A 23,267-nucleotide genomic window follows, 5' to 3' on the forward strand; every position below is an offset into this window, starting at 1 on the left:
TTTTATTTTTTTGGTTTTTCGAGACAGGGTTTCTCTGTGGCTTTGGAGCCTGTCCTGGAACTAGTTCTTGTAGACCAGGCTGGCCTCTCCTCGAACTCACAGAGATCCGCCTGTCTCTGCCTCCCGAGTGCTGGGATTAAAGGCGTGCGCCACCACCGCCCGTCTTGTCAGTCACTTTCTTCTGTGTCCTGCAGAATGTCATGCAGACTCTCTCATGAAGCAGGAACCCTAAAGCACTGTCTCACCTTTAGGCAAGTTCAGCAGTCATTTCTCTGTGGGTCCTGCTTGTCCAGTTCATACAGCATAACATCAAGCAGTCCAGGCAAATGACTACCAAACTCCATAAGGAGCCTCTTCGATGCCCATCATCCTCTTGAGGTAGACTGGTACTGCCAGGAGCAGTTGTGTCTCATTGTCATGAAAAGTCGTAAGTTCTTAAAACATTTTTTTTTTTTTTTGGTTTTTTGAGACAGGGTTTCTCTGTGGTTTTGGAGCCTGTCCTGGAACTAGCTCTTGTAGACCAGGCTGGTCTCGAACTCACAGAGATCCGCCTGCCTCTGCCTCCCGAGTGCTGGGATTAAAGGCGTGCGCCACCACCGCCCGGCTTCTTCTTTTTTTTTTAATATTTATTTATTATGTATACAATATTCTGTCCGTGTGTATGCCTGCAGGCCAGAAGAGGGCACCAGATCTCATTACAGATGGTTGTGAGCCACCATGTGGTTGCTGGGAATTGAACTCAGGACCTTTGGAAGAGCAGGCAATGCTCTTAACCTCTGAGCCATCTCTCCAGCCCACCGCCCGGCTTCTTAAAACATTAAATGCCATATTCTGAAGACCTCTGAAAGAGCTGAAGAATCTCTACCTAACTGAAATATATCTCTATATATCTAAAAAACCTAACTAACATGACTACAAGCTTGACTATTATAGATGCTATTAACCTGTATTTTAAAATTATACATTACATTTTTAAATGAGTTGTACAAACACAATACCTTAATCAAGACCAGAAATATATATAACAAAATTGACCTTAAATTTATATCAATAAGCCAAGATCCATATCAATGCAAATCTCTATAGTATGTGTGTCTGTGTGCCATGTGAATACAGTGCTCATAAGAAGCCAAGAGAGGGTGTTAGATCCTCTGGCTGCTGAGATTGAACCCAGGTCCAGAGCAGCCAGTGCTGTAATTGTAGCCACGGGGAGGCTAAGGTAGGAGGATTAAGACCTAAGTAGACTACAGAATAAGTTCAAGGCCAGCCTGGGCAACTTAGTGAACCCTGTCTCAATAAATAGTAAGAGATGGGCTGGGAGTGTAGCTTAGTGGTAAAATACGTGTATACTGTGGACAAGGTTCAAGCCCTAGGACTGTAAAAAGTTGAAAACTTATAATTTCTACTAGAAAAACATGATTTTAATGAATTCCTTCCTAGAAAACTATTGTAAAAATCTTGAGCTACATTTGGTGCTAAGAGGTAGAGACTAGCATTAAGACACAGTTTTGTTGATGGTATGGCTAAGACTCTGGTTTGTATAATTGGATATCCCTTAGGTAGTTACTTTTAGTAAAAGCTTTGTCAGAAAGACCATATGCTTTTCTTCTCAGTTTGACTGAACATTTACTGGTGAGATTCATAATCTTTGGGTTGCTCAGATACTTGCCATATTTACCTATTTCTCTGCCATATCCAGAAAGACCACAGTCACTTCTGAATCCTGCATAGCTTCAGGAACCTCTGGGCATTCCTCCAGGAAACTGAGCTGGCATTATTCCTGAGATTCCATGCAGAACAGTTATTGCTGCTAAAACTTTTGTGTGAGCGTTGCCTGAATTGTTTGTATTGCTTGAATTTCCCTGTTTTTTTAAACTAATAATCAGCAAGAGAAAAAGGGGAGTTACTTTTAGCTGCTCCCCGCTCCTTCGTTCTTCCCCTACTCCCATCTCCCTCCCCCCTTTTCTTTTTCGGCTTTTTAAATAAGACAGGGTTTCTCTGTGTAGCCCTGGCCATTTGGAACTAGCTCTGTAAGTCAGATTGGTCTTGATCTCAATCTGCCTTCCCTCCCTGCTTCTGCCTCCCCAAGAGCTGCCTGGCTCCTCTCCCCCGCCAATCTTTTTCTGTCTGGAATTTACTATGTAGACCAGGCTGGCCTCGAATTCATAGAGATCTGCCTGCCTCTACCTCCCAACTGCTAGAATTAGACATGTGCCGCTATGCTCAGCTTCTTTATAACTTTTCTCCTTCCTTCCTTCCTTCCTTCCTTCCTTCCTTCCTTCCTTCCTTCCTTTCTTCCTTCCTTCTTCCTTCCCTTCATCCCTCCCTCCCTCCCTCCCTCCCTCCCTCCCTCCCTCCCTCTCTTTCTTTCTTCTTCTTCTTTTTTTTTTTTTTGGTTTTTCGAGACAGGGTTTTCTCTGTGGTTTTGGAGCCTGTCCTGGAACTAGCTCTTGTAGACCAGGCTGGCCTCGAAACTCACAGCAATCTGCCTGCCTCTGCCTCCCAAGTGCTGAGATTAAAGGCGTGCACCATCACCGCCCGGCTAATTTCTTTCTTTTTTAGAGATTTATTTATTATGTATACAATGTTCTGCCTGCATGTACACCTGCGCGTCAGTAGAGGGCACCAGATCTCATTAGAGATGGTTGTGAGCCACCATGTGGTTGCCAGGAGTTAACAGGACCTCTGGGAGAGGTAAAGCAGTGCTCTTAACCTCTGCGCCATCTCTTCAGCCCCCTTTATGATCTTTCTTTTAAAAATTATATGCATATGGCATAAACCGTGCCTTCTTGTATGACAATCTTTCCGTCAATCTGTCATAAGCTTTAGACAAAATCCGATTGTCACATTCAGCAGTTTTGATTCTCTCAGTTAATGTTTCATTTCCTACAGAAAGGGACTGAATCTTATGGTCCAAATCAGCTGTTCCCTCTTCCATAGTAATGAATTTCTCCTTAATATCAGCCACTAATGTTTCAGTTCCTACAGAAAGGGACTGAAGCTTACAATCCAGATCAGCTGTTCCCTCTTCCATAGTAATGAATTTCTCCTTAACATCAGCCTGGAGAACTTCAAACTGATTCTTGAGAAGATTGTTATCAGCCTGGAGAACTTCAAACTGATTCTTGAGAAGATTGTTGTTTTTCTCAATTGTTTTTAAGCGTTCAATCTCTGCCTTAAGAATCCTGGATTCGTCTCGTAAAGACTTTATCATATTTCTATTATCAAACCATTTGGTGCCAATGAAAACTACGAATCCCAGAAGGATCCATAGATGTGGGGTGATAGACACCTCTTGTAAAATCTCCCACATGGTACAATTAAAAAAAAACTGTTAAATTCTTGAACAGTAATGTGTTCAGACATTTTATTTATAAAAGAAAAATTTTTTACCTGCAATGATCGGTTCCTGCCAGTGGTGGTCTCTGTGTTTTTGGAGCCTGTCCTAGAACTAGCTCACAGAGATCCGCCTGTCTCTGCCTCCCACTGTCAGTGCTCAGTGCTACCAGTTGCTTCATTCGCTGAATATTTTACTTTTAGTCTGTGGTGTATAAAACAGAAATTTAAGAGCCAGGCGGTGGTGGCACACACCTTTAATCCCAGCACTCGGGAGGCAGAGACAGGCGGATCTCTGTGAGTTCGAGGCCAGCCTGGTCTACAAGTGCTAGTTCCAGGACGGGCACCAAAGCTACAGAGAAACCCTGTCTTGAAAAACCAAAAAAAAAAAAAACCCAGAAATTTAATTATCATGTTTTTTACATTTTGTTTCTTTCTGTATGTGTATGTGTGTGCCGTGGTTTAGGTGTGGAAGTCAGAGGACAATGTGGAGTTAGTTCTTGTCTTTCACCCTGGGCTCCAGGGCTTGAACTCAGGTCCCTAGGCTGACAGCAGGAGCCTTTACCCTCCAGCCATCTGGCTTGCTCCCTGATTTTTAATTTAGAGTTTTGCTGTTTCTGTGGAGCACCTGCATCATCTCTGTTCTTTTCTTTTCTTTTTTTTTTCTTGGTTTTTCGAGACAGGGTTTCTCTGTGGCTTTGGAGCCTGTCCTGGAACTAGCTCTTGTAGACCAGGCTGGTCTCGAACTCAGAGAGATCCGCCTGCCTCTGCCTCCCGAGTGCTGGGATTAAAGGCGTGCGCCACCACCGCCCGGCTTCTTTTCTTTTTCTTTCCTTTGTATGTGTTTAAGCCCCACTGTTTGAGGGAAGAATCACCGTATAATCCTAAAAAGCGAGACTGATTAGAAACTGTCATCTCCTCCAGAAGCAATAAAGTAGTCAGCCTCAAGCTTGGTTCTTGGCAAATTATACATGACTGTGGCTTTCCTTATTGTCCTGTTCTTCACGACTTGACACCAGTGTCTTGTTTTATAGCCAAGGCATCTATTCAGTAGGCTGTGTTTTATTTACTTACTTTTAAATATTATTATAATTATATTTGTGTGTATGTGTGTATGTGTGTGATATCTGTGTGGATGTACACATGCCACACACATGTGGAGGTCAGAGAACAACTTTCAGGAGGCAGTTCTCTCCTACCTCTTTCACATAGGTTCCAGACACTCGTTTTTACTTTCTGGGTCATCACATTGGCTCACTGTTTATATCTTTGTTTATTTTTGAGAGGGAGTCTTTTGTATCCCAGACTAGTTTAAAACTTGCTGTGTAGCCAAGGCTGGTCTTGAACTCCTGATGTTCCAACCTGTACCACGTGGTCATAGGTACATGCTGCCACCATGTTAGCAAGATTTTTTAAACTTAGATTTAATTAATGAGTTAGAACTTTTTTTTTTTTTTGATTTTTCGAGGTAGGGTTTCTCCGTAGCTTTTTGGTTCCTGTCCTGGAACTATCTCTTGTAGACCAGGCTGACCTCGAAGAGTTAGAACTTTTTATATAACAGATCTGCAAAGGAAGATATGAAATCCTACCTCTTTGCTTTAAATAGTTTATAAAAGGTGTTGTTTCAGGGATTTGAGTGAATAATAGAGGAGAAGCTTTTTGCTGAGCTAAAATGATAACAGATGTATGTTGGAGCTTTGTAAAGGGTAGGTATAATGAATCCTATGTCACCTAACTGAAAATAGCTTGAGATACCAACGAATTGTCCAGGGTCGCACAAGTAGAATGCACTAGAGCGCAGACTCAAACAAAGGCTTCTTGATTCTAAGGTCTGTTCTGTTCACTTTCCTCTCTACAGTAGTTTTAGAAAGGTAGGGAGCTGGGTGTGGTTGTGTGCTCTTGTAACCCCGGCACTGGGGGTGAGGGCAGAAGCGGGCAGACCTCTATGAGTTAGAGGCCAGCCTAGCTAGCCTTCATAGTGAGCCTCTGGACAGTCAGGGATACATTGTGTATCCAAACAAAATAAAAATAAAGCAAAAAAGGAAGGTAAGAAAAATATATATGTAAAGAATAAGAAAACTGAATGCTTTTAATGCTAAATTGTATTGTAAAGTCCTTGTATGATTAATTTGAAAGCTGTAGTTTAGCCCAGGGTCAAATAATGAAGGTATGTTATAGTAGGCACCAGTTTTTCTTTATTCTTTCTTTAGAGTTTGAAAAGAATCATGTAGAGAAAATTTTTTTCAACGTTCTTAGTTTCTAAGAACAATCCAGGTTCTCAAACTGAAGTGTAAGTCTTGTCGCTGTTGGTGGTATCAAGCTGTGTCTTCTCAGTCATCTGGGACTATGAGATTTGTATGTGCATGCATTTTCAGTCACTACCTGCCTCTTCATAACTGTGCTGCTATTGTCAAAACAGATTCTCCCCTCCCCAAGATAGGGTTTCTCTGTTCAGCAGCCCTGGCTATACTGGAACTTGTAGACCAGGCTGGCCTCAAACTCACAGAGATCCACCTGCCTCTGCTTCTCAAGTGCTAGGATTAAAGGCGTGTGCCACCACGCCCAGCTCCTCAAAAACAATTATTTAAAACTGGTTTGTTGCCGGATGGTGGTGTAGCACTCTTTTAATCCCAGCACTCAGGAGGCAGAGGTAGGCCGATCTTTGTGAGTTTGAGGCCAGCCTGGTCTACAGAGCTAGTTCCAGGACAGCTAGGGCTGTTAAACAGAGAAACTCTGTCTCCCAAAAACAGAAGCAAACAAGGAAACAAAACTGCTTTGTTATTTTTATTTATGTGTATGTGTCTGTATGAGGTTAAGTGCACCACATGCATGTAGGTGCCTGCAGAGGGCATGAGAACCCAAATAGGTGGTTGTTATAGGTGGTTATGAGCCACTTAATATGGGTGATGGGAACTGAACCCAGGTCCTTGCAAGAGCAGTAAATGCTGTCAAAAGTTTTACTTGTTTTTGCTTACATTCTGAGGATTAATATTAATTTTTTTTTCGAGACAGTTTCTTTGTAGCTTGGAGCCTGTAAACCAAACTGGCCTCGAACTCTCAGAGATCTGCCTGCCTTTGGCCTCCTGAGCACTGAGATTAAAGGCCTGCGCCACCACTGCCTGGGATTAATGTTAGTTTATATTAGAAACCTTTTTGTTGTTGTTGTTTGTTTTTTGAGACAGGGTTTCTCTGTAGCTTTGGAGCCTGTCCTGAAACTCAATCTGTAGACCAGGCTGGCCTCGAACTCACAGAGATTCTCTTTTCTCAATCTCCTGAATGCTGGAGTTAAAGTCATGCACCACCACCACCAGGCAGGAAACTTATTTTTAATTCAGGTAATTTTATCAGGTGGCTTTTATTTATAAAAAGGATGCTGCTGAATACAGATGGCCTTGATTTGGAGAGATGACTTGGGTTAGACCAGTTGAGTAAAGTTGTCCTGTTAGTAACTGAAATTAGAATGTTATGTGTGTAATATTTACATGTCTCCTCTTCTGTTTTTAGGACATTCGGAAATTCTTTGGGGTTATATCAAGTGGGAAAAAGCCTGTAAATGAGACGGTAAAGAAGAATGAGAAAATAAAACCTTCTGTGGGAACTGTCAAAGGAAAGAAAGGAGTAAAGGAAGTCAAGGTCAGTTTCCACGTTCAAGTTTGTCCTGTATGTCCAAGAGGCGTCCAGGAAGCTCAGTTCCTAACCTTGATTTGTTGGGAGTGCTGAAGAATTAGAGATTTCAGTGCAGTTGACAGAGGAGGAAGAAAGAAATAAAGCTAATATGTCTAATCTAGCTTGCTGCGTTCAATCCTGTTGTCTTCTCCCCCTTTCTCCTTTGAGTTGTTAAAACTTTGCATTTTGTGCTGGAGAGTTGGCTTGGCGGTCAAGAGTATTATTTATTCTTCCAGAGGGCCCAGGTTCGATTTCTAGCATCCAGATGGTGGCTCACAACCATTTGTAATTTCACTTACAGGGGATCTGAAGCCTTCTTTAGGCCTCTGTGGGCACCAGGCCTGGATAGGGTATACAGACTAATCTGCTGGCAAAACTCCTACACTCATTAAAAAACAACAGTAGCAACAAAACCAAATAAAACCTTTGCTTTTTGTTTTGTTTTGTTTTTTTTCATGACAGGATTTCTCTGTGTAGCCCTGACTGTCCTGGAATTCACTCTGCAGACCAGGAGGGCCTTGAACTCAGAGATCGGCCTGTCTCTGCCCCCCCTCCCCCCCAGTGCTGGGATTAAAGGTGTGCACCACCAGTGCCTGGCAAAACATTTGCATTTTAAGATCAAAATTTGCCATCTGTGGTGGCATGGCATATGCTGGAAATAATCAAGATAAAGAGGGTGAGGCAGAAGTTTCAAGTCAGTCCAGGCCACAAACAAAGCAGTTTTGTTCATAGAGACACAGGGCCTGTCTTCAGGTAAATGGTGTTAGACTCTGCTTTCAAGTGCTTTTCTGTTAATTCCAGTATCTGGAATATATGAGGATCATCTCTATTAAATGCCTTTACTCTTGAGTCTGCTGGCCATATTTTAATTTGTTCTGGACACAACAACATAATACCATTGTCTCAGTGGCTTAAACCGGACAACCATACTTCTTTGACTTCTGGGGCCTGTTTTTCCACGATGAGGATTCTGTGGCTGATGTAGTTTCTAGTGAGGACTCTTGATTCACAGCTGTCTTCCTTGTGTTCTCACACAGCTTTTTCTTGGGTGCCTGTGCTCAGGAAGGAGAGATTGAGCCTGCTGATGCTTATTACAAGGATGCTAAACTTGTGAGATCAGGACCTCCTCCATACCACCTCGTTAAATCATTAACTTTACTTTGGAAGTTTGTTTGCTTTGAGAGTGAGTCTCACTAAGAAGCCCTGGCTGGTCTGGAACTGGCTATGGAGAGCAGGCTGGCCTTGAACTCACATTGATCCACTTTCCTCTGACTTCTGAGTGTCGGGATTAAGGATTAGAGCTCCAGCACAGGAAGTTGGGATGTAAACATCCAGTCTATAACATTTTATCCATTCTATTTCAGTCACACCCTCTTCCCAGTATTGATCCATTCTACCATCAAGTATAAAGACTTGTCAAATATAAATAAGGCTTGAAGGTGTGATTCATTTTTAGGCAAGTTCTTTTCTAGTTGTGAACCTCGGAAAGCTGCATATAATAGCGGTAGAGAGACAGAGTAGACATTTCCATTCTTAAGGTATTAAGAGGGAAGGATAATGGCTCTCAGGCAAGGCCAGAACCCAGCAAAGGTACAGATAAGCTTTGGTTTTATAATCTCTTTTGCAGACCCACCGGGGTTCCATTCCTGAGGTCCAGGCAGCAGTCTTGTCCTTGGGACTCTTTATGACTCTTTTACCTTTGAGGCTTCAGGTGAAGACTGGTCTTTTGAATAAGATGATGTTTTTCCCTTTGAAAATGAAGTCAGTCCTGATGATCTCTTAGTCTATTAGTATTTGTTTTGTCCTGTTTTTAATCTCCTTTAGTTGAAATTGGCAGTGTTTCTGCATGTATTAATACTTCTTTAGTGATAGTTCGACTACACCCTTGTTACTTTTTTTTTCAAAATATTCTGTCTCATTTTTGCAGGGTGAGTAGTTAAAATAATTTTCCAAGTCATGTCCGTCCTTCCTTCCTTCCTTCCTTCCTTCCTTCCTTCCTTCCTTCCTTCCTTCCTTCCTTCCTCTTTCTCATTTTACCAAGGTCTAGCATATGGATTTTTTTAATTCTTCTCTCATAAATTACATCCTGACCGCAGTTTCCCCTCTTTTCTCTCCTAGTTCCTCCCGCACCTCCCTTCTCCCCCTGATTCATTTCTCTGTTTTCCTTCAGAAAAGGGCAGGTCTCCCAGGGTTATCAACCAAACATAACATATCATGTTGTAATAAGACTAGGCACATCCCTTCATATTAAGACTGGATGAGGCAACCCAGTAGGAGGAAAAGGGTTCCAAAAGTAGGCAAAAGAGTCAGAGACAGCCCTTCCTCCCACTGTTAGGAGTCCCACAAGAAGACCAAGTTACACAACCATACCATGTATGCAGAGAGCATAGGTCAGACTCATGCAGGCTCCCTGATTGTTGTTCAGTCTCTGAGCTTCTAAGGGCCCAGGTTCGTGATTCTGTGAATTTTCTTGTGTAAGTCATCTTTACCATAAGTTTTTAGAGCTCAACCTGTACAATCAGCATTCTGTTTCAAACTCTTCAGCTCAGTACTTAAATTTCTTACTTTTCCATAGAGCACTAGAACATAACCAAGTTATTTTTCTAAAAATTATGACTGGAGGGATTTTGAGATACATGCTAGAAAAAGCCCAGAATGCCATAAAGGAACTGTGAGTAAAAACATGAGTCTAGCTAGGCAGTGGTGGCACACGCTTTTAATCCCAGCTCTAGGGAGCCAGAGACAGGTGGATCTTTGTGAGTTTGAGACCAGCCTGGTGTACAGAACAAGTTCCAGGACAGCCAAGTTTACACAAAGAAACCCTGTTTTAAAAACGAAAGACAATTCTACCCAAACAACAACAACAAAACAAAAGCCAAAACAAAGAAGTGGTGGTCCAATTCCAGTCCAAAGGCAGGAAAAAGCTGACGTTCTGGAGGAAGTCAGGCAGGAAGAATTCTTTCTCATTCCAGGGAAGGTTAGCTTCTCAGGACTGCTGCTAATTTGATACGGCTCAACTATTTCCAGGAGGGATATCTTTATTTTATTGATTTAAATATTAAATTTATCCAAAAGCAGCTCACACAAACATTGCAGTGATGATTGACAGATATCTGGATCCTTATGATTCGTTGTCTTGATGCACTTAACCACACAGGTCGAAATTTTTTTCTTTATTTTGGGTTTATTGTATTGGATCCAGTTACATTCCTCAAAAGATTGTTGGTTCTTTTGGCTTACCATGTAATTTACTTGACCAAACTCAGGCTCTAAATTCTTGATTTCCTGTTTGCAGGGCAGCAGGTGAAATCTTGGGTTTCTCTGTGTGGTCCTGGCTGTCCTGGAATTCATTCTGTAGGCCAGGCTGGCCTCTAACTCAGAGACCTCCCTGCCTCTGCCTCCTGAATGCTGGGATTAAAGGCATGTGCTACCACTGCTTGACTTGGTTTAGTTCTTTTAAGTTAGCCTTTTAAAACTTTGACCTTTTAAGTACTTGGAGTCGCTTCTGTTGGCAGCCACTAAGCCTGAGTGTAATGAGAATGACAGGCTAAGTTGTATAGGCTTCCTTTGTTCTAATTACACCCTGCTGTCTACAGGTTAATAATTCCTGTAAAGAGGATGCCTCCAAACCGAAGCCGAACAACAAGAAAAAGAGGATCATCTATGATTCAGGTAATTTTTTTTTTTTGAGGTTTAAAAGTCTTTTATTTCGCATGTAACTATTTTTTTTGAGGTTTAAAAGTCTTTTATTTCAGCCGGGCGATGGTGGCGCACGCCTTTAATCCCAGCACTCGGGAGGCAGAGGCAGGCGGATCTCTGTGAGTTCGAGACCAGCCTGGTCTACAGAGCTAGTTCCAGGACAGGCTCCAAAGCCACAGAGAAACCCTGTCTCGAAAAACAAAAACAAAAAAAAAAAAAAAAAAAACAAAACAAAAAAAAAAAAGTCTTTTATTTCGCATGTAACTATTTTCCAAACTGACATCTGAGACACACGTGTTTCTGACATTAGTAACTGCTGTGTGGCCGGGCAGTGGTGGTGCACACCTTTCATCCCAGCCCTCGGGAGGCAGAGGCAGGTGGATCTCTGTGAGTTCGAGGCCAGCCTGGTCTACAGAGCTAGTGCCAGGACAGGCTCCGAAGCTACAGAGAAACCCTGTCTCTAAAAACCAAAAAAAAAAAAAAAAAAAAAAGGAATATTCCCATTAATTTTTTTCAAATCGAGGTTCTTAGAAGTTGAGTTTGTTTGAAAAAGAAAAGAAAGTACCTTACAGTGCTGCTGTTAAAGCAAATATTGGGTACATTAATTAATAAATTTGTGTGTATGTGGTCATGTGTACCATGGCGTGTGAGTGGAGGTCAGAGATAGCTTGTAGGAGCTGGTGCTCTCTTGCACTTAGTAGGTCCTCAGGATTGAATTTAGGTAATCAGGCTTGGTGGTAGGTGTCTTTATTTGCTGAACCATCTTGCTTGCCCCAAAGAAGATATTCAAAGTTTATTTTTTGTGTATGATAGGAAGATATGGTAATTTCATTTCTGTTGAAAAAGTAATAAACAGAATTTAAAGGATTTTCTTTGGATATAGTTTTGAGATGGGGAACAGGACTTTTTGTGCATATGTCTTATTTATTCATTTATTTATTTTGTAAAACCAGAGATTGAACTGAGACCCTCTGCCTAGTAGGCAAACACTCTATCACTGAACCATAGCCCCCAGCCCTGTTTATATATTGAAACAGGGTGTTGTAATATTGCCTAGGCTCCTAAGTGCTAGCACTGCAGGCCTGTGTTCAGTCCCTTGCACCATACACACACACACACACACACATATCATACCTGACTTAATTTTCATATTTTCTGGTATTTTTCCCCCACCTATTTTAGTCAAGCCTGATGAGTTCCTTGGACACACATGGTGGAAGGAGAGAATTGACTCTTTTGTTTGTTTTGTTTTTTGGTTTTTCGAGACAGGGTTTCTCTGTAGCTTTGGAGCATGTCCTGGAACCTTTTGTAGACCAGGCTGGCCTCGAACTCACAGAGATCTACCTGCCTCTGCCTCCCGAATTGTTAAAGATAGTATATTTGTGGGGTTTTTTTTTTTGTCTTTGTTTTGGTTTTTTTTAAAACTATTTTATGTGCATTTGTGTTTTGCTATGAGTGTCGGGTCCCCTGGGACTGGAATTATAGACAGTTCTGAACTCACATGTGGCTGCTGGGAATTGAACCCAGATCCTCTGGAAGAACAGTCAGTGCTCTTAGCCACTGAGCCATCTCTCCAGCCCCCTGTTGTGCTTTGTTTTTGTGTGTGTGTGTGTGTGTGTGTGTGTGTGTGTGTGTGTGTGTACCACATGTGGAGGACAGGTGATTTGGGGAGTTGGCTTCTCCTACTGTGTGGGTACTGGTTACTGAGCTTAGGTCATCAGGCTTGACAACAAGCACCTGTACCGACTGAGCCATGCTCCCAGCCCACATGGGTAGTTTTTAAGGTTTGGGTTGGTCGTTAAAACAGTAATAGTATCTAATGCGGGAGTTTATTACTGATAAAAGTAATGTAAAGAATTCATCAAGAGATGCTTCTTAGGGGATTGGTTCATAATGACCACTTAAAAATACACTGGTATTTCCTTTCATGGTTTTAATCCTTCTCTTGTAGATTCAGACTCAGAGGAGACAGTGCAGGTAAAAAATGCTAAAAAGAAATCAGAAAAATTGCCACTACCTTCTAAACCTGGTAAAATTTCTCGGAAGGATCCTGTTACTTACGTTTCTGAGACAGGTAAGGCATCAAATGTATTTTGGCTTTTTGAATTGTATCTGTCAGAGGAAGGGCATCATGACCTAGATAGAGCCTTTGCACTTGCTTCTGCCTCCTGAGTGCTAGGACTAAAGGTGTGTACCACCACCACCTGGCAGTAGCTAGTCCTCGTATCTGCTGAGCCATCTCTCCCACACCTGAACTATTTTTTGAAACATTTTTAATACTGTTGTGTTTCTTTTTTGTTTATTTAGTTTTGTTTTTATATCCCAACCAAAGTTTTCCCTCCCTCTTTTCCTCCCCATCCCTCCTGCCTTTACCCCCCCATCTCCAACCCTGCCCCCAGTCCACTCTTCCTCCTCTGCTGCTCTTCAGAAGAAAGGCAGGTTTCCCATGGATACCAGCCAGTCACGGCATATCAAGTTGCAGTGACACTAGGCACTGCCTCTTCTATTAAGGCTAAACAAGGCAATCCAGTAGGAGGAATGGTTCCTGAAAGCAGGCAGCAGAGTCAGAGACAACCCCAGCTCCCACCGTTAGTAGTCCCATGAGAAGACCAAGTTACACAGCTGTAACATATATGCAGGGGCCTTAGGTCAGTGCCTTGTAGGCTCCCTGGTTTTTGGTTTAGTTTCTGAGCCATGATGAGTCCAGCTTAGTTAGTTCTGAGGGCTTTGTTGTGGTGTCTTTGACCCCACTCACTCCTACATTCCTCCCTTCCCCTCTTCCGAAGGATTCCCTGAACTCCGCCTAATGTTTGACTGTGCACAGGTCTCTGCAACTGTCTCTGTCAGTTGTTTGGTCAAGCCTCTCTGATGACTGTTGGGCTAGGCAACTGTGAATATAGCAGCATGTTAGTAGGAATCATTTCATTGCCTTTTTTTTTTTTTTTTTGCCAGTTGTGTTTGGTTCTATCTTAGGTCTCTGAGCTCTTCCTCCTCTGGGTCCTGGCCCTCAGGGGTGAGCTCCTCTCATGGTATGGGTCTCAAGCTGGGTAGGACTGATGTGTTTCTTACAACAGGGACAGAGTGGCATTTTTAACCCTTTTACTTTGTTGCTAAATATCTGCTTAGGCATATTGTACAACATTTAAGAGGTCCCTTTTGCCTTTGTGGCATTTTAAATGTGTGGAGGGTTAAAACAGTATGGTAGTAGGTCTGTTGTGTAAGTGAGGATGTGTGGTCAAGCTTTCCAGTAAAAATGTCAGTGCCAGAGCTGTGACTTTAACTGTGGACCAGGGCTTATCCTTATTTTCTAATTTAAGTACACTAAGGGCTCTGATCACAGATTCCCTTTTTATTAGAATAATTTTTAATTACAACCTTCTGAAGAGATGTTCAGTATCTTACATGAGATTTTTACAATCACTAGACAATTTGATTTCCCCTCCCCGTCTTTTGTTACTTTCTTTTTGAGACGTGGTCTTGCTGTATAGCCCTGGTTGGCCTTGAACTCACATCAGTTTTCCTAACTCAGTTTGGGATTACTGGTGTGAGCTATCACATCTGACTCAATGCTTGCTCCATTCAGCCCATGGCATATGTATGTACAAGTGAGGACTGTCCTTATCTTAGCTAAGAATTTGGGGTACAGTGTGCCCGTTATCTTAGTTATATTTCTGTTGCTGTGATAGAATACTCCACAGTTTAAGGGAGAAAGGCTTATCTTTCCCAGTGTGAGGTGACACAGTGAGGACGGCAGGGCAACAGGTCACGTGGCATCCGCATGAGATGCAGGAATGAATGCTGGCTCAGCTTGCTTCCTCCTCCTTTTCTAGTCCAGTCATTGCCCCCAAATTAGTCTTGCTCACTCACGGTGGGCGGGTCTTCCCACCTCACTTAATCTATAGAAGACATTTCCCGCTGGTACGCTGAGAGGCCCTAACTTCAGGTGACTCTAGGTCTCATCAAGTTGACAGTTGAGATTACTGTGATGTTTAGTGTTAGATTAGCATCACACCTGTCTACTGTGATGTTTAGCATCACACCTGTCTACTGTGATGTTTAGGTTAGCATCACACCTGTCTACTGTGATGTTTAGTGTTACATAGTATCTGCTTTCCCACATAATTTAAAACATTTATTTTTTATGTAATTTTATGCTTGTATGTCTGTACACTATGTTTGTGCCTGGTGCCTGCGGAGGGCTGGAAGAGGTTGTCAGATCCCTTGTGAGCTCCCATGTGGAGGCTGGGACTGAAAGGTTTCCCTGGGGGAGCAGTATGTGCTCTTGACTGTTGAGCCATTTCTTCAACCCTATAGAAAGGAAATGTAGGAACTAGTTTTATTCTATTTTGAAGACATGGTGTCCTGTAGCCCAGTCTGTGGATTTCTGGATCTTGATTTTGATCCCCCTGCTTTTACCTTGCCAGCACTGAGATTTCAGGTATGCACCACCATCCCCTGTTTCTTGACTGTGGGGTTGAAACCACTGCTGCCTTTAATCCCAGCACTGCCAAAGGAACCTTATATGCAGGTTCACCAGGAACTGTTGTTTGATTGAAGAAATTAGGGTTTTTCCTTGTCTTGTCTTTTCTGTAGGATTGTTTGTTGATAACTTTAGAATGATTCTGGAGGCAGTGCTTTGGAAGTTATATTTATCTGATAGGTATTAATTGGGGAAAAAAGTGGTGATGTACTTTTTGGTTGCTATGTAAGGTCAGTGACCAAAACTTGGGAAAACAGCAGGAAATATTAAGGGTTAATATAATATCCTTCTGTGCTTAATTTTAGAGTTACATTATTTTGTGTTTGATGCAACAAGTATAGTTTTTTTTTTAAATGATTTTAAAAGTTTGTTTATTTATTATGTATACAGTGTTCTGCCTGCAGGCCAGAAGAGGGCACCAGATCTCATTATGGATGGTTGTAAGTCACTATGGTTGCTGGGAATTGAACTCAGGACCTCTGGAAGAGCAACCAGTGCTCTTAACCTCTGAGCCATCTCTCCAGCCCCACAAGTATAGTTTTCTGTCTGAAAGCTTTCTTATAGATTCTGTCAGGGAAGTGCAGAATGGTTGCGGGAGACTGTGTCTCCGACTTGAGAGAACTGTCTATTGTATTGGATTACATTTGTTTATTTATTTATTTATTTATTTATTTATTATGTATACAATATTCTGTCTGTGTGTATGTCTGCAGGTCAGAAGAGGGCACCAGACCTCATTACAGATGGTTGTGAGCCACCATGTGGTTGCTGGGAATTGAACTCAGGACCTTTGGAAGAGCAAGCAATGCTCTTAACCACTGAGCCATCTCTCCAGCCCCTGGATTACATTTGTTGAGAATCAATATTAATTTACATGTTAGGATTTTTTTTTTTGAAGAGTGGAAGTTTTGAGTTTATAAAGCATGGTGTTTCACGATGACTGTCCCTACTGAACATTTAACAGGTCTGTTTCTCCCCCAGGAGGCAAGCATGCTAGGATTTTGTATAAAAGAATCTAAGTTTGAGATTTTGAGCATGGGTGAAGTGTTTGGATTAACAGTGTGTTAAGTCACTTAGTGCATGTCCATCCCTCATCTGGTCCTTTGCCTTATGCAGCTGCATTGAACAAGCTTGTGTATTTAAGCACACATGCACTTACCTGGGTATAAATTTATGCAACCCACTTTTCTATTGTTTAATGTCTTTTTTTTTTTTTTTTTTTTTTTGGTTTTTTCGAGACAGGGTTTCTCTGTGGTTTTGGAGTCTGTCCTGGAACTAGCTCTTGTAGACCAGGCTGGTCTCGAACTCACAGAGATCCGCCTGTCTCTGCCTCCCGAGTGCTGGGATTAAAGGTGTGCGCCACCACCGCCCGGCTTGTTTAATGTCTTAACTTGCCTGTGCCACCTCTCCCCGTAGGATGCTCAGTCTTGGGTGTGATTTCTTAGCACACACAAAAGAAAAAACTATTTACCTGACTCATTTTGATTCTGAAAGGATTTATTGGTAACAAATCATGAGACTCGTGGCTTCTTGATTAGTTTGGTTTTTCTGCTTATATGCGAGACTGATTTACCACATGAATGAATGGAGATGGGATATTTGCTGCCTGCCTTTTCCATTCTTTTAATTAACGAGTATTTTGAAGGCCTAACAAGTGCACTGTTCCTTCCAAACCGACAGCAGGGAGCAGTATTGAAGTCTCTCCATACATGCACCGAGACTTTGAGCGCCCGCTCCCTACTTAGAGTTTCACTTGTTGCTAAGTCAATTATTTTTAATCTTTGTAATGAAATCTACCTGTTAATTGGATTTTGGTATGTTCCAGACCAAAGGCAAGACATTCATAGCATTAGGACAGTCAGATCCATTTGCAGAGCCAAACTCTGAGCGCAGGAGCTCCAGAATTAGATTTGCTTTTCCTACTGGGCTTGTAAATAGATTTGATTATAGACCTTCACATTATTCCTTTCTCTTTCGCCCGTTATCCTTCTAAATAAACGAACATGGCTAACTCAGAGTGGCAGAACAATCTCCTCTCTTAGGCAATTCCTCTGCTCCGTGTTGAAAAATGCTAGTTTACTTGGTCATTGGTAGCACATTCGAGATTATGTTGTCTATAAATAAAAATAAATGGTGTTTTTACAAGGAGACAAATATCCTGGAGGGAAATTTTAAGTGTTAGTTGCCTATGATTTTCAAGTAGTTGTCAGAAATCTGACTTAGATCTGTTTATCAGGGTTTTATTACAGATTTTGGGGAGGAGAGAACAGCTTGCCTTTGGCTTCTGACAAAGACAAACAGATCAGGTTCATTAGAAAAAAGGAGGATGCTTTACCTCTGTACATGTGTAGGCTTGCAGAGTAGTTATTTTACCTGAGGATGGCTCAGCAAAACCTCTGCTCAATGACTGTGGCTTTATAGGAAGCAAGTTACTTTGTTGTATTCTTTTTGTTGTTTTTCTGAGATGCTTTCTCACTGTGTTGCCAAGCTGGCCTAGAACTCGCTGGAATTAACTCCTGCCTCAGTTTCCTAAGTGCTGGAGTTACAGGGCTATACCATCACACTTGGCCGCATAGCTCATATTGCCGTCTGTCTACATAATACATCCATGTAGCCTTTAAGGTACTAAAGCCTAAAGGGGCTTTAAAAAAAGACAGCCAATTGATGTGGAGACAGAGCTGTTTTTTCTTGAGGGTTCTTTTTGTTTGTTTGTTTGTTTTGTTTTGTTTTGTTTTGTTTTGTTTTAGCAGGGCAAGATGACAGGATGTGTTCAGATGTGCCTGTGACAGTGTTATGGTAGATTTCCACCAGTGTGACAAAGCACTTGGTTCATTATTTCAGAGGTTTCTGTTATGTGACAGCTTTGTTTATAGGCTTTTTTTTTTCTGAAGCTGAGGACCGAACCTAGGGCCTTGTGCTTGCTAGGCAAGCGCTCTACCACTGAGCTAAATCCCCAACCCCTGTTTATAGGCTTTTTAAAAGAATAATTCTTTATGATTTTTTTCTTTTAAAAACTTATTTTTAGGGGCTGGAGAGATGGCTCAGTGATTAAGTGACTGTTCTTCCAGAGGTCCTGAGTTAATTCCCAGCAACTGCATGGCAGCTCACAACCATCTGTAATACTATCTGTCGCCTTCTTCTGGTGTGTAGGCATACATGCAGATAGAACACTTTATATATAATAAATAAATAAATCTTAAAAAGCTTACTTTTATTTTTTGTGTATGAGTGTTTGCCTGTTTATGTGTACCACATTATGTAATGCCTGTAAAGGTCAGAAGAGGGCATAGGATCCCCTGGAGCTGGAGTTACAGCTGGCTGTGAAGTACCAGATAGATGCTGGGTATGAAAACAAATGCTCTTAACCACTGACCTCTCTGGTCCCATCTACAGACATTTGACGAGGCAGAACACCATGGTGTAGAGCGTGTGGTAGGACAACGGTCCTCTCCAGGGTAGACAAAATGTATCCCACGTGCATGCGCCTCAGTGAATGATTGGGGGTTAGAATGCCCCGTGTGGGAGTCAGTTCTCTCCTACCAGGTGGGTCTCAAGGAGAGAACTCAGGTCATCAAGATTAGCAACAGAGCACTTGTACCTACTGAGACTACATATTTTAGGATAGAAAATGTAACAAAACAGTTTGAAGTTCCAAATGAATGGTTAGGTAATTGTTGACATCAGCCTTCAGTATGCGTGTAGCAGAGTCTCTGAAGCTACTGAGTCAGCGCCTTGTCTGGAGCTGTAATGGCTTCCTGAGTGAACTCCTTACCTTTGCCTTTCCCTCTACAGTGTCTTCTCCGAAGACAAGACTTAACTGGGTGTTACCTTGCGCTACTCGGGCATCTATGTTACAACCCGAGTTTCTTTCTATTATCTAGGAAGCCCTATAGGATTTGACTTCTGCCTCTTTGCCTGAACGGGTGTAGCTGCACGCCTTCAACCTGCAGCACACTCACTGTAAGGCTTGGTGCTTGTGGTGTACCTTAGCTGACTGTTCTTGCTGGAGCCGTCTTCGTTTCAGGGCTCTGATGACAACGATCAACAACACCTGATAAACAGATTTTGTTCATCAGAGAGACTTTCCCTAGTCAGGTGTGCTGGGTCAATAACGATCTCAGTAGTAGGGTTTGTTGAGGCAGAAGGTTGGCCTAGCTGTGTAAGTATGTCAAAAATAGCCCGAGCTACATAGACTCTGTCTCAAAAAATAACGGATTGTAGCCAAGGGGAAGAGTACTTGACTGGTACACACAAGGCCTTGAGTTTGATCTCCCAAGAATAGGCTTTCCTTGATGACTGCTTTATCAGAAAGAACATCCCTCACTTTGTTGGACGTTTTTTTTTCCTTTGTGGTGTTAGTGAACCTGGGACCTCATTATGTGTTCTAGGCAGTCGCTGAATTAGACCCCTTTCTATAATCATTCCCTTTTTTCTTGGTGTGGGGAGTCATGACTGGGGTTGGACTGGCTACTTCTGGTATTCTTAATCACTCCTTAGACTGTTTTCTTTACTGCTTCTTAATGTAGCTCGAAAATAAAGGTATCTGTATGTAGGTATATGTGTATACGTGTGTGTGTGTGTGTGTGTGTGTGTGTGTGTAGTGTGTCTGTTTCTTCCTGTAGACCACAGGTTCCATGGGGTCAGGTGTGTATCTTTTCACTACGGAAGTTGTCTCTTCTGTATCTTCAGTGCCTGGTATAGAATGGGTGTGTTGAAAATATTTGTGTAATCATAGGCCTGGCCTTGTGAATGGAAGAGTGATTCTTAAATTCAAAAGGTAGGAAGAAAAAAACAACTCAAGGTATTGCTTTTTAGAAAAAGTTACTAGAAACGAGATTATTTTATATAAAGACCTATACTTTATCAAAAATATTTTCCGTTTAAGATGAAGACGATGACTTTGTATGTAAAAAGGCAACCTCCAAAGCAAAAGAGAATGGAGTATCTACAAACAGTTACCTTGGAACATCAAACATGAAAAAGAATGAAGAAAACACCAAGACTAAGAATAAACCTTTATCACCAATAAAACTTACACCAACATCAGTGCTCGATTATTTTGGAACTGAAAGTGTCCAGAGATCTGGTAAGAAGATGGTGGCGAGCAAAAGAAAAGAGGTGGGTATTCTGCATGCAAGCGAGAGTGTGAGGATTGGCGGGCGGGCGTGCAGCATGCACCTGGGGGAGGGAAGCTAGAAGGGCATTAGTTGAGGTCAGCCTAGGCTAGATAATGGGATACTCTGAAACAACAGAAAAAGAATGTTTGGACTTGATACTCAGTCATGGATACTATTAAAGAAAACTTGGGATGTTATAAAATTAGTAAGCATGCTTTAATCATAACGAAATATTTTTTTTATAAGCTGTAACAGATCGCACTTGACCTTTTCCCTTCTTTCACTGAAGCACTTTTATTTTTTTTATTTTATATTTATTTATTATGTATACAATATTCTGTGTGTGTGTATGTCTGCAGGCCAGAAGAGGGCACCAGACCTCATTACAGATGGCTGTGAGCCACCATGTGGTTGCCGGGAATCGAATTCAGGACCTTTGGAAGAGCAGGCAATGCTCTTAACCACTGAGCCATCTCTCCAGCCCATAACGAAATATTTTTTTCCATGATTATAGACAAATACTGCCCATTTGGAAACTATGGGAATTAGGATTTATACAGACATAGACACACACATACACACACACACACACACACACACACACACACACACAATGTAGATATGTATTTTTTTGTTTGAAAACAAGAAAGCATTTAAACTATAAGAAAAAGTCACAGTTCTTAGAATTTAAATGGAATTTTCAAAAGGGAAACTTATACTGTTGACTTTAGCAAACAGAGTACACAATTTGATTTTGAAATGAGATAAACATCGTATTAACACAGTATAGCTATTCTGATTCTCTAGTTTGAGTGGTTGTTGAGGAAATGGACGCATGGGTGAAGCACAGGGAAGGCTGTGCCTCAGTGTAGGCTGTGCTGTTGCGTGTACTGACTCGTTGGTACCTTCACAGGGCTGAACTGCCATCCTTATATGGATGACCGATGTTTTAGACTACTTTTCAAGCCAGAGCACTAACCAGTAGTGTGTGTGCACACTTCTCTTAAAGTGAGAACCGTCTGTCTGTAGGATGTTTATTCTTTATGAAACTAGACGTCATCAGAACAGCTTTGATCTTGACTTTGTTGCTGTGGATTGTGACCATTACTGATAGACCTATCTCTGACTGATGTATTTAATTAGGTATTGCAAAAAAAGCACTTTACTTTTAGCCTAATTTATGTTTATCTTGCTTGACTTTCTTTGGAATTCAGTCCTCTCAGAACATGGACGACTCCAGATTAAGTGATGAGGCGATCGCCAAGCAGCTGCAGCTCGATGAAGACGCAGAGGTATTGCCGTTCCACTTGGTTAGCATTAATAACTTGACATGACTTGGTGCATATTTATAAATAACCAAGATGTTGTAGTTTTTTTTCTCCTTTTGAATAGGGTGTTACTGTCTGTGTGTTAAGCTCTAATACTGCCTTTGTGAAGGACCATAGTTTGGTTCCTGGTGCCTATGTCAGGTGGCTTAAAGCCGTCTGTAATTCCAGTTCCAGAGGATCTGATGCCCTCATCTGTAAACACTCAAGTTTATATACCCACATAGATGCACATATACACGAGCTTTTCCTTAGAACTAACAAACCTCAAGACATACAATAAAGAGAAGTTATACTGAGACCATTAAGAGAAAATGTAACTTCAGATGCTATAAAGAAATATCACTTTAGAATACGGCAACCCCATTGGCCAGTAAGATGACTCAGCGGGTAAAAAGGTGCCTGCTGCTGCGTCTGAGGGCCCGGATTAGGAGAGAAACAATTCTTACAAGTTGTCTTCTGACCTCCTCACGAGTGCCATGACATACACACCCACATATACAATAAATGTAACAAAGAACATTTAAAATGAGCACTAACTTTAGTATGCTTGTAGATCTAAAGGTGTATAATTTGTAAACTTGGCTTTTTTGAAACAAGCCTGTGATACTGTTAATGTTTAGTAGGAAGATATCATTTGTTATTTAAAATTTTTTTTTCTAAACATGAAACACACATTTAAAAGTGTTTAAATACAAAAATAACAAAAGCATCCTACTGTGTTGTGCATTTTACAGCTGGAGAGGCAGTTGCACGAAGATGAAGAGTTTGCTCGAACATTAGCCATGTTGGATGAAGAACCCAAGACCAAAATGGTAGGTAACATTATGGTATTATAATGTTGGATGGCTTATTGTGTGTGTATGTTATAATGTTGGATTGCTTATTGTGCGTGTGTGCGTGCGCGCATTTAGACCAGAGTGTATGCGTGCGTGTGCGCGTGCGCGTGCATTTAGGCCAGAGGTGGATTGTCAGGTCTTGTTGAACTTGGAGCTTATTGGCATTTCTTTTGGTTTGGCTGACCAGTGAGTGCAAACCTTCAGGACCCTTTTGTCTCTGTCCTCCCTAGCAGCGCAGTTACAGGGATGTCCCGCCATGCCTGCTTTTCCATGGGTGCTGGGGATCAGAACTCAAGTCACCATGTAGGTACAATAAGTGGGGTTACTATCCATTGAGTCATCCGACTAGCTGAATTGTTTGAGTTTGTAATTTTTGTGTGTGTGTATGGAAATTCATTTACAAAGTTAGTCTTTTCAAAAGATTGCAAGAAATAAAGCAAATCATAATTTGTCCTACAAAACCGTAGGTTTTGCTTTTATTCCTTATCAGAAGAATTTTTTATGTATATTTGAGAATATTTCAGTTCTCTAGAATGTGGGTTTAATAACTGTAGCACTCTTTTCAGGAAGCAGAATCTCACTGTTGTTCTTCTTTTTCTTGAGTGTTCTTTTATGCGTTGGTTTTTGAGGCAGTCTTTGCCATGTAGTTCTGGGTGCCTGGTACTGTGTAGCCCAGAATGGCTTTAAACTGGCACTTCTCCTGGCTCAACCCTCCGCCAACCAGTGCTGAGATCAATCAGGGCATCAGCTGCTATTCTTGGCTTCTCTTTTATTTTCCTACTGGGTTTTAATTTGTTTTCAGTTT

At 41.7% G+C, this 23,267-nt stretch overlaps 1 protein-coding gene across 4 annotated transcripts in view; it reads left to right on the forward strand.

Annotated features, from left to right (window-relative positions):
- The window catches only part of Rfc1 (replication factor C subunit 1), a 66,413-nt gene that overhangs the window by 11,910 nt on the left and 31,236 nt on the right, over positions 1-23,267 (forward strand). For all 4 annotated transcript variants that reach the window (XM_075943415.1, XM_075943417.1, XM_075943416.1 and 1 more), the window contains exons 2-7: positions 6,841-6,969; positions 10,599-10,674; positions 12,653-12,775; positions 20,067-20,299; positions 21,513-21,590; positions 22,361-22,438. In XM_075943415.1, the coding sequence (XP_075799530.1) occupies positions 6,841-6,969; positions 10,599-10,674; positions 12,653-12,775; positions 20,067-20,299; positions 21,513-21,590; positions 22,361-22,438 (717 nt within the window). The remainder of the gene's footprint in view (positions 1-6,840; positions 6,970-10,598; positions 10,675-12,652; positions 12,776-20,066; positions 20,300-21,512; positions 21,591-22,360; positions 22,439-23,267) is intronic.

The sequence above is a fragment of the Microtus pennsylvanicus genome, chromosome 12 (assembly GCF_037038515.1).
Source record: "Microtus pennsylvanicus isolate mMicPen1 chromosome 12, mMicPen1.hap1, whole genome shotgun sequence".
NCBI lineage: Eukaryota > Metazoa > Chordata > Mammalia > Rodentia > Cricetidae > Microtus > Microtus pennsylvanicus.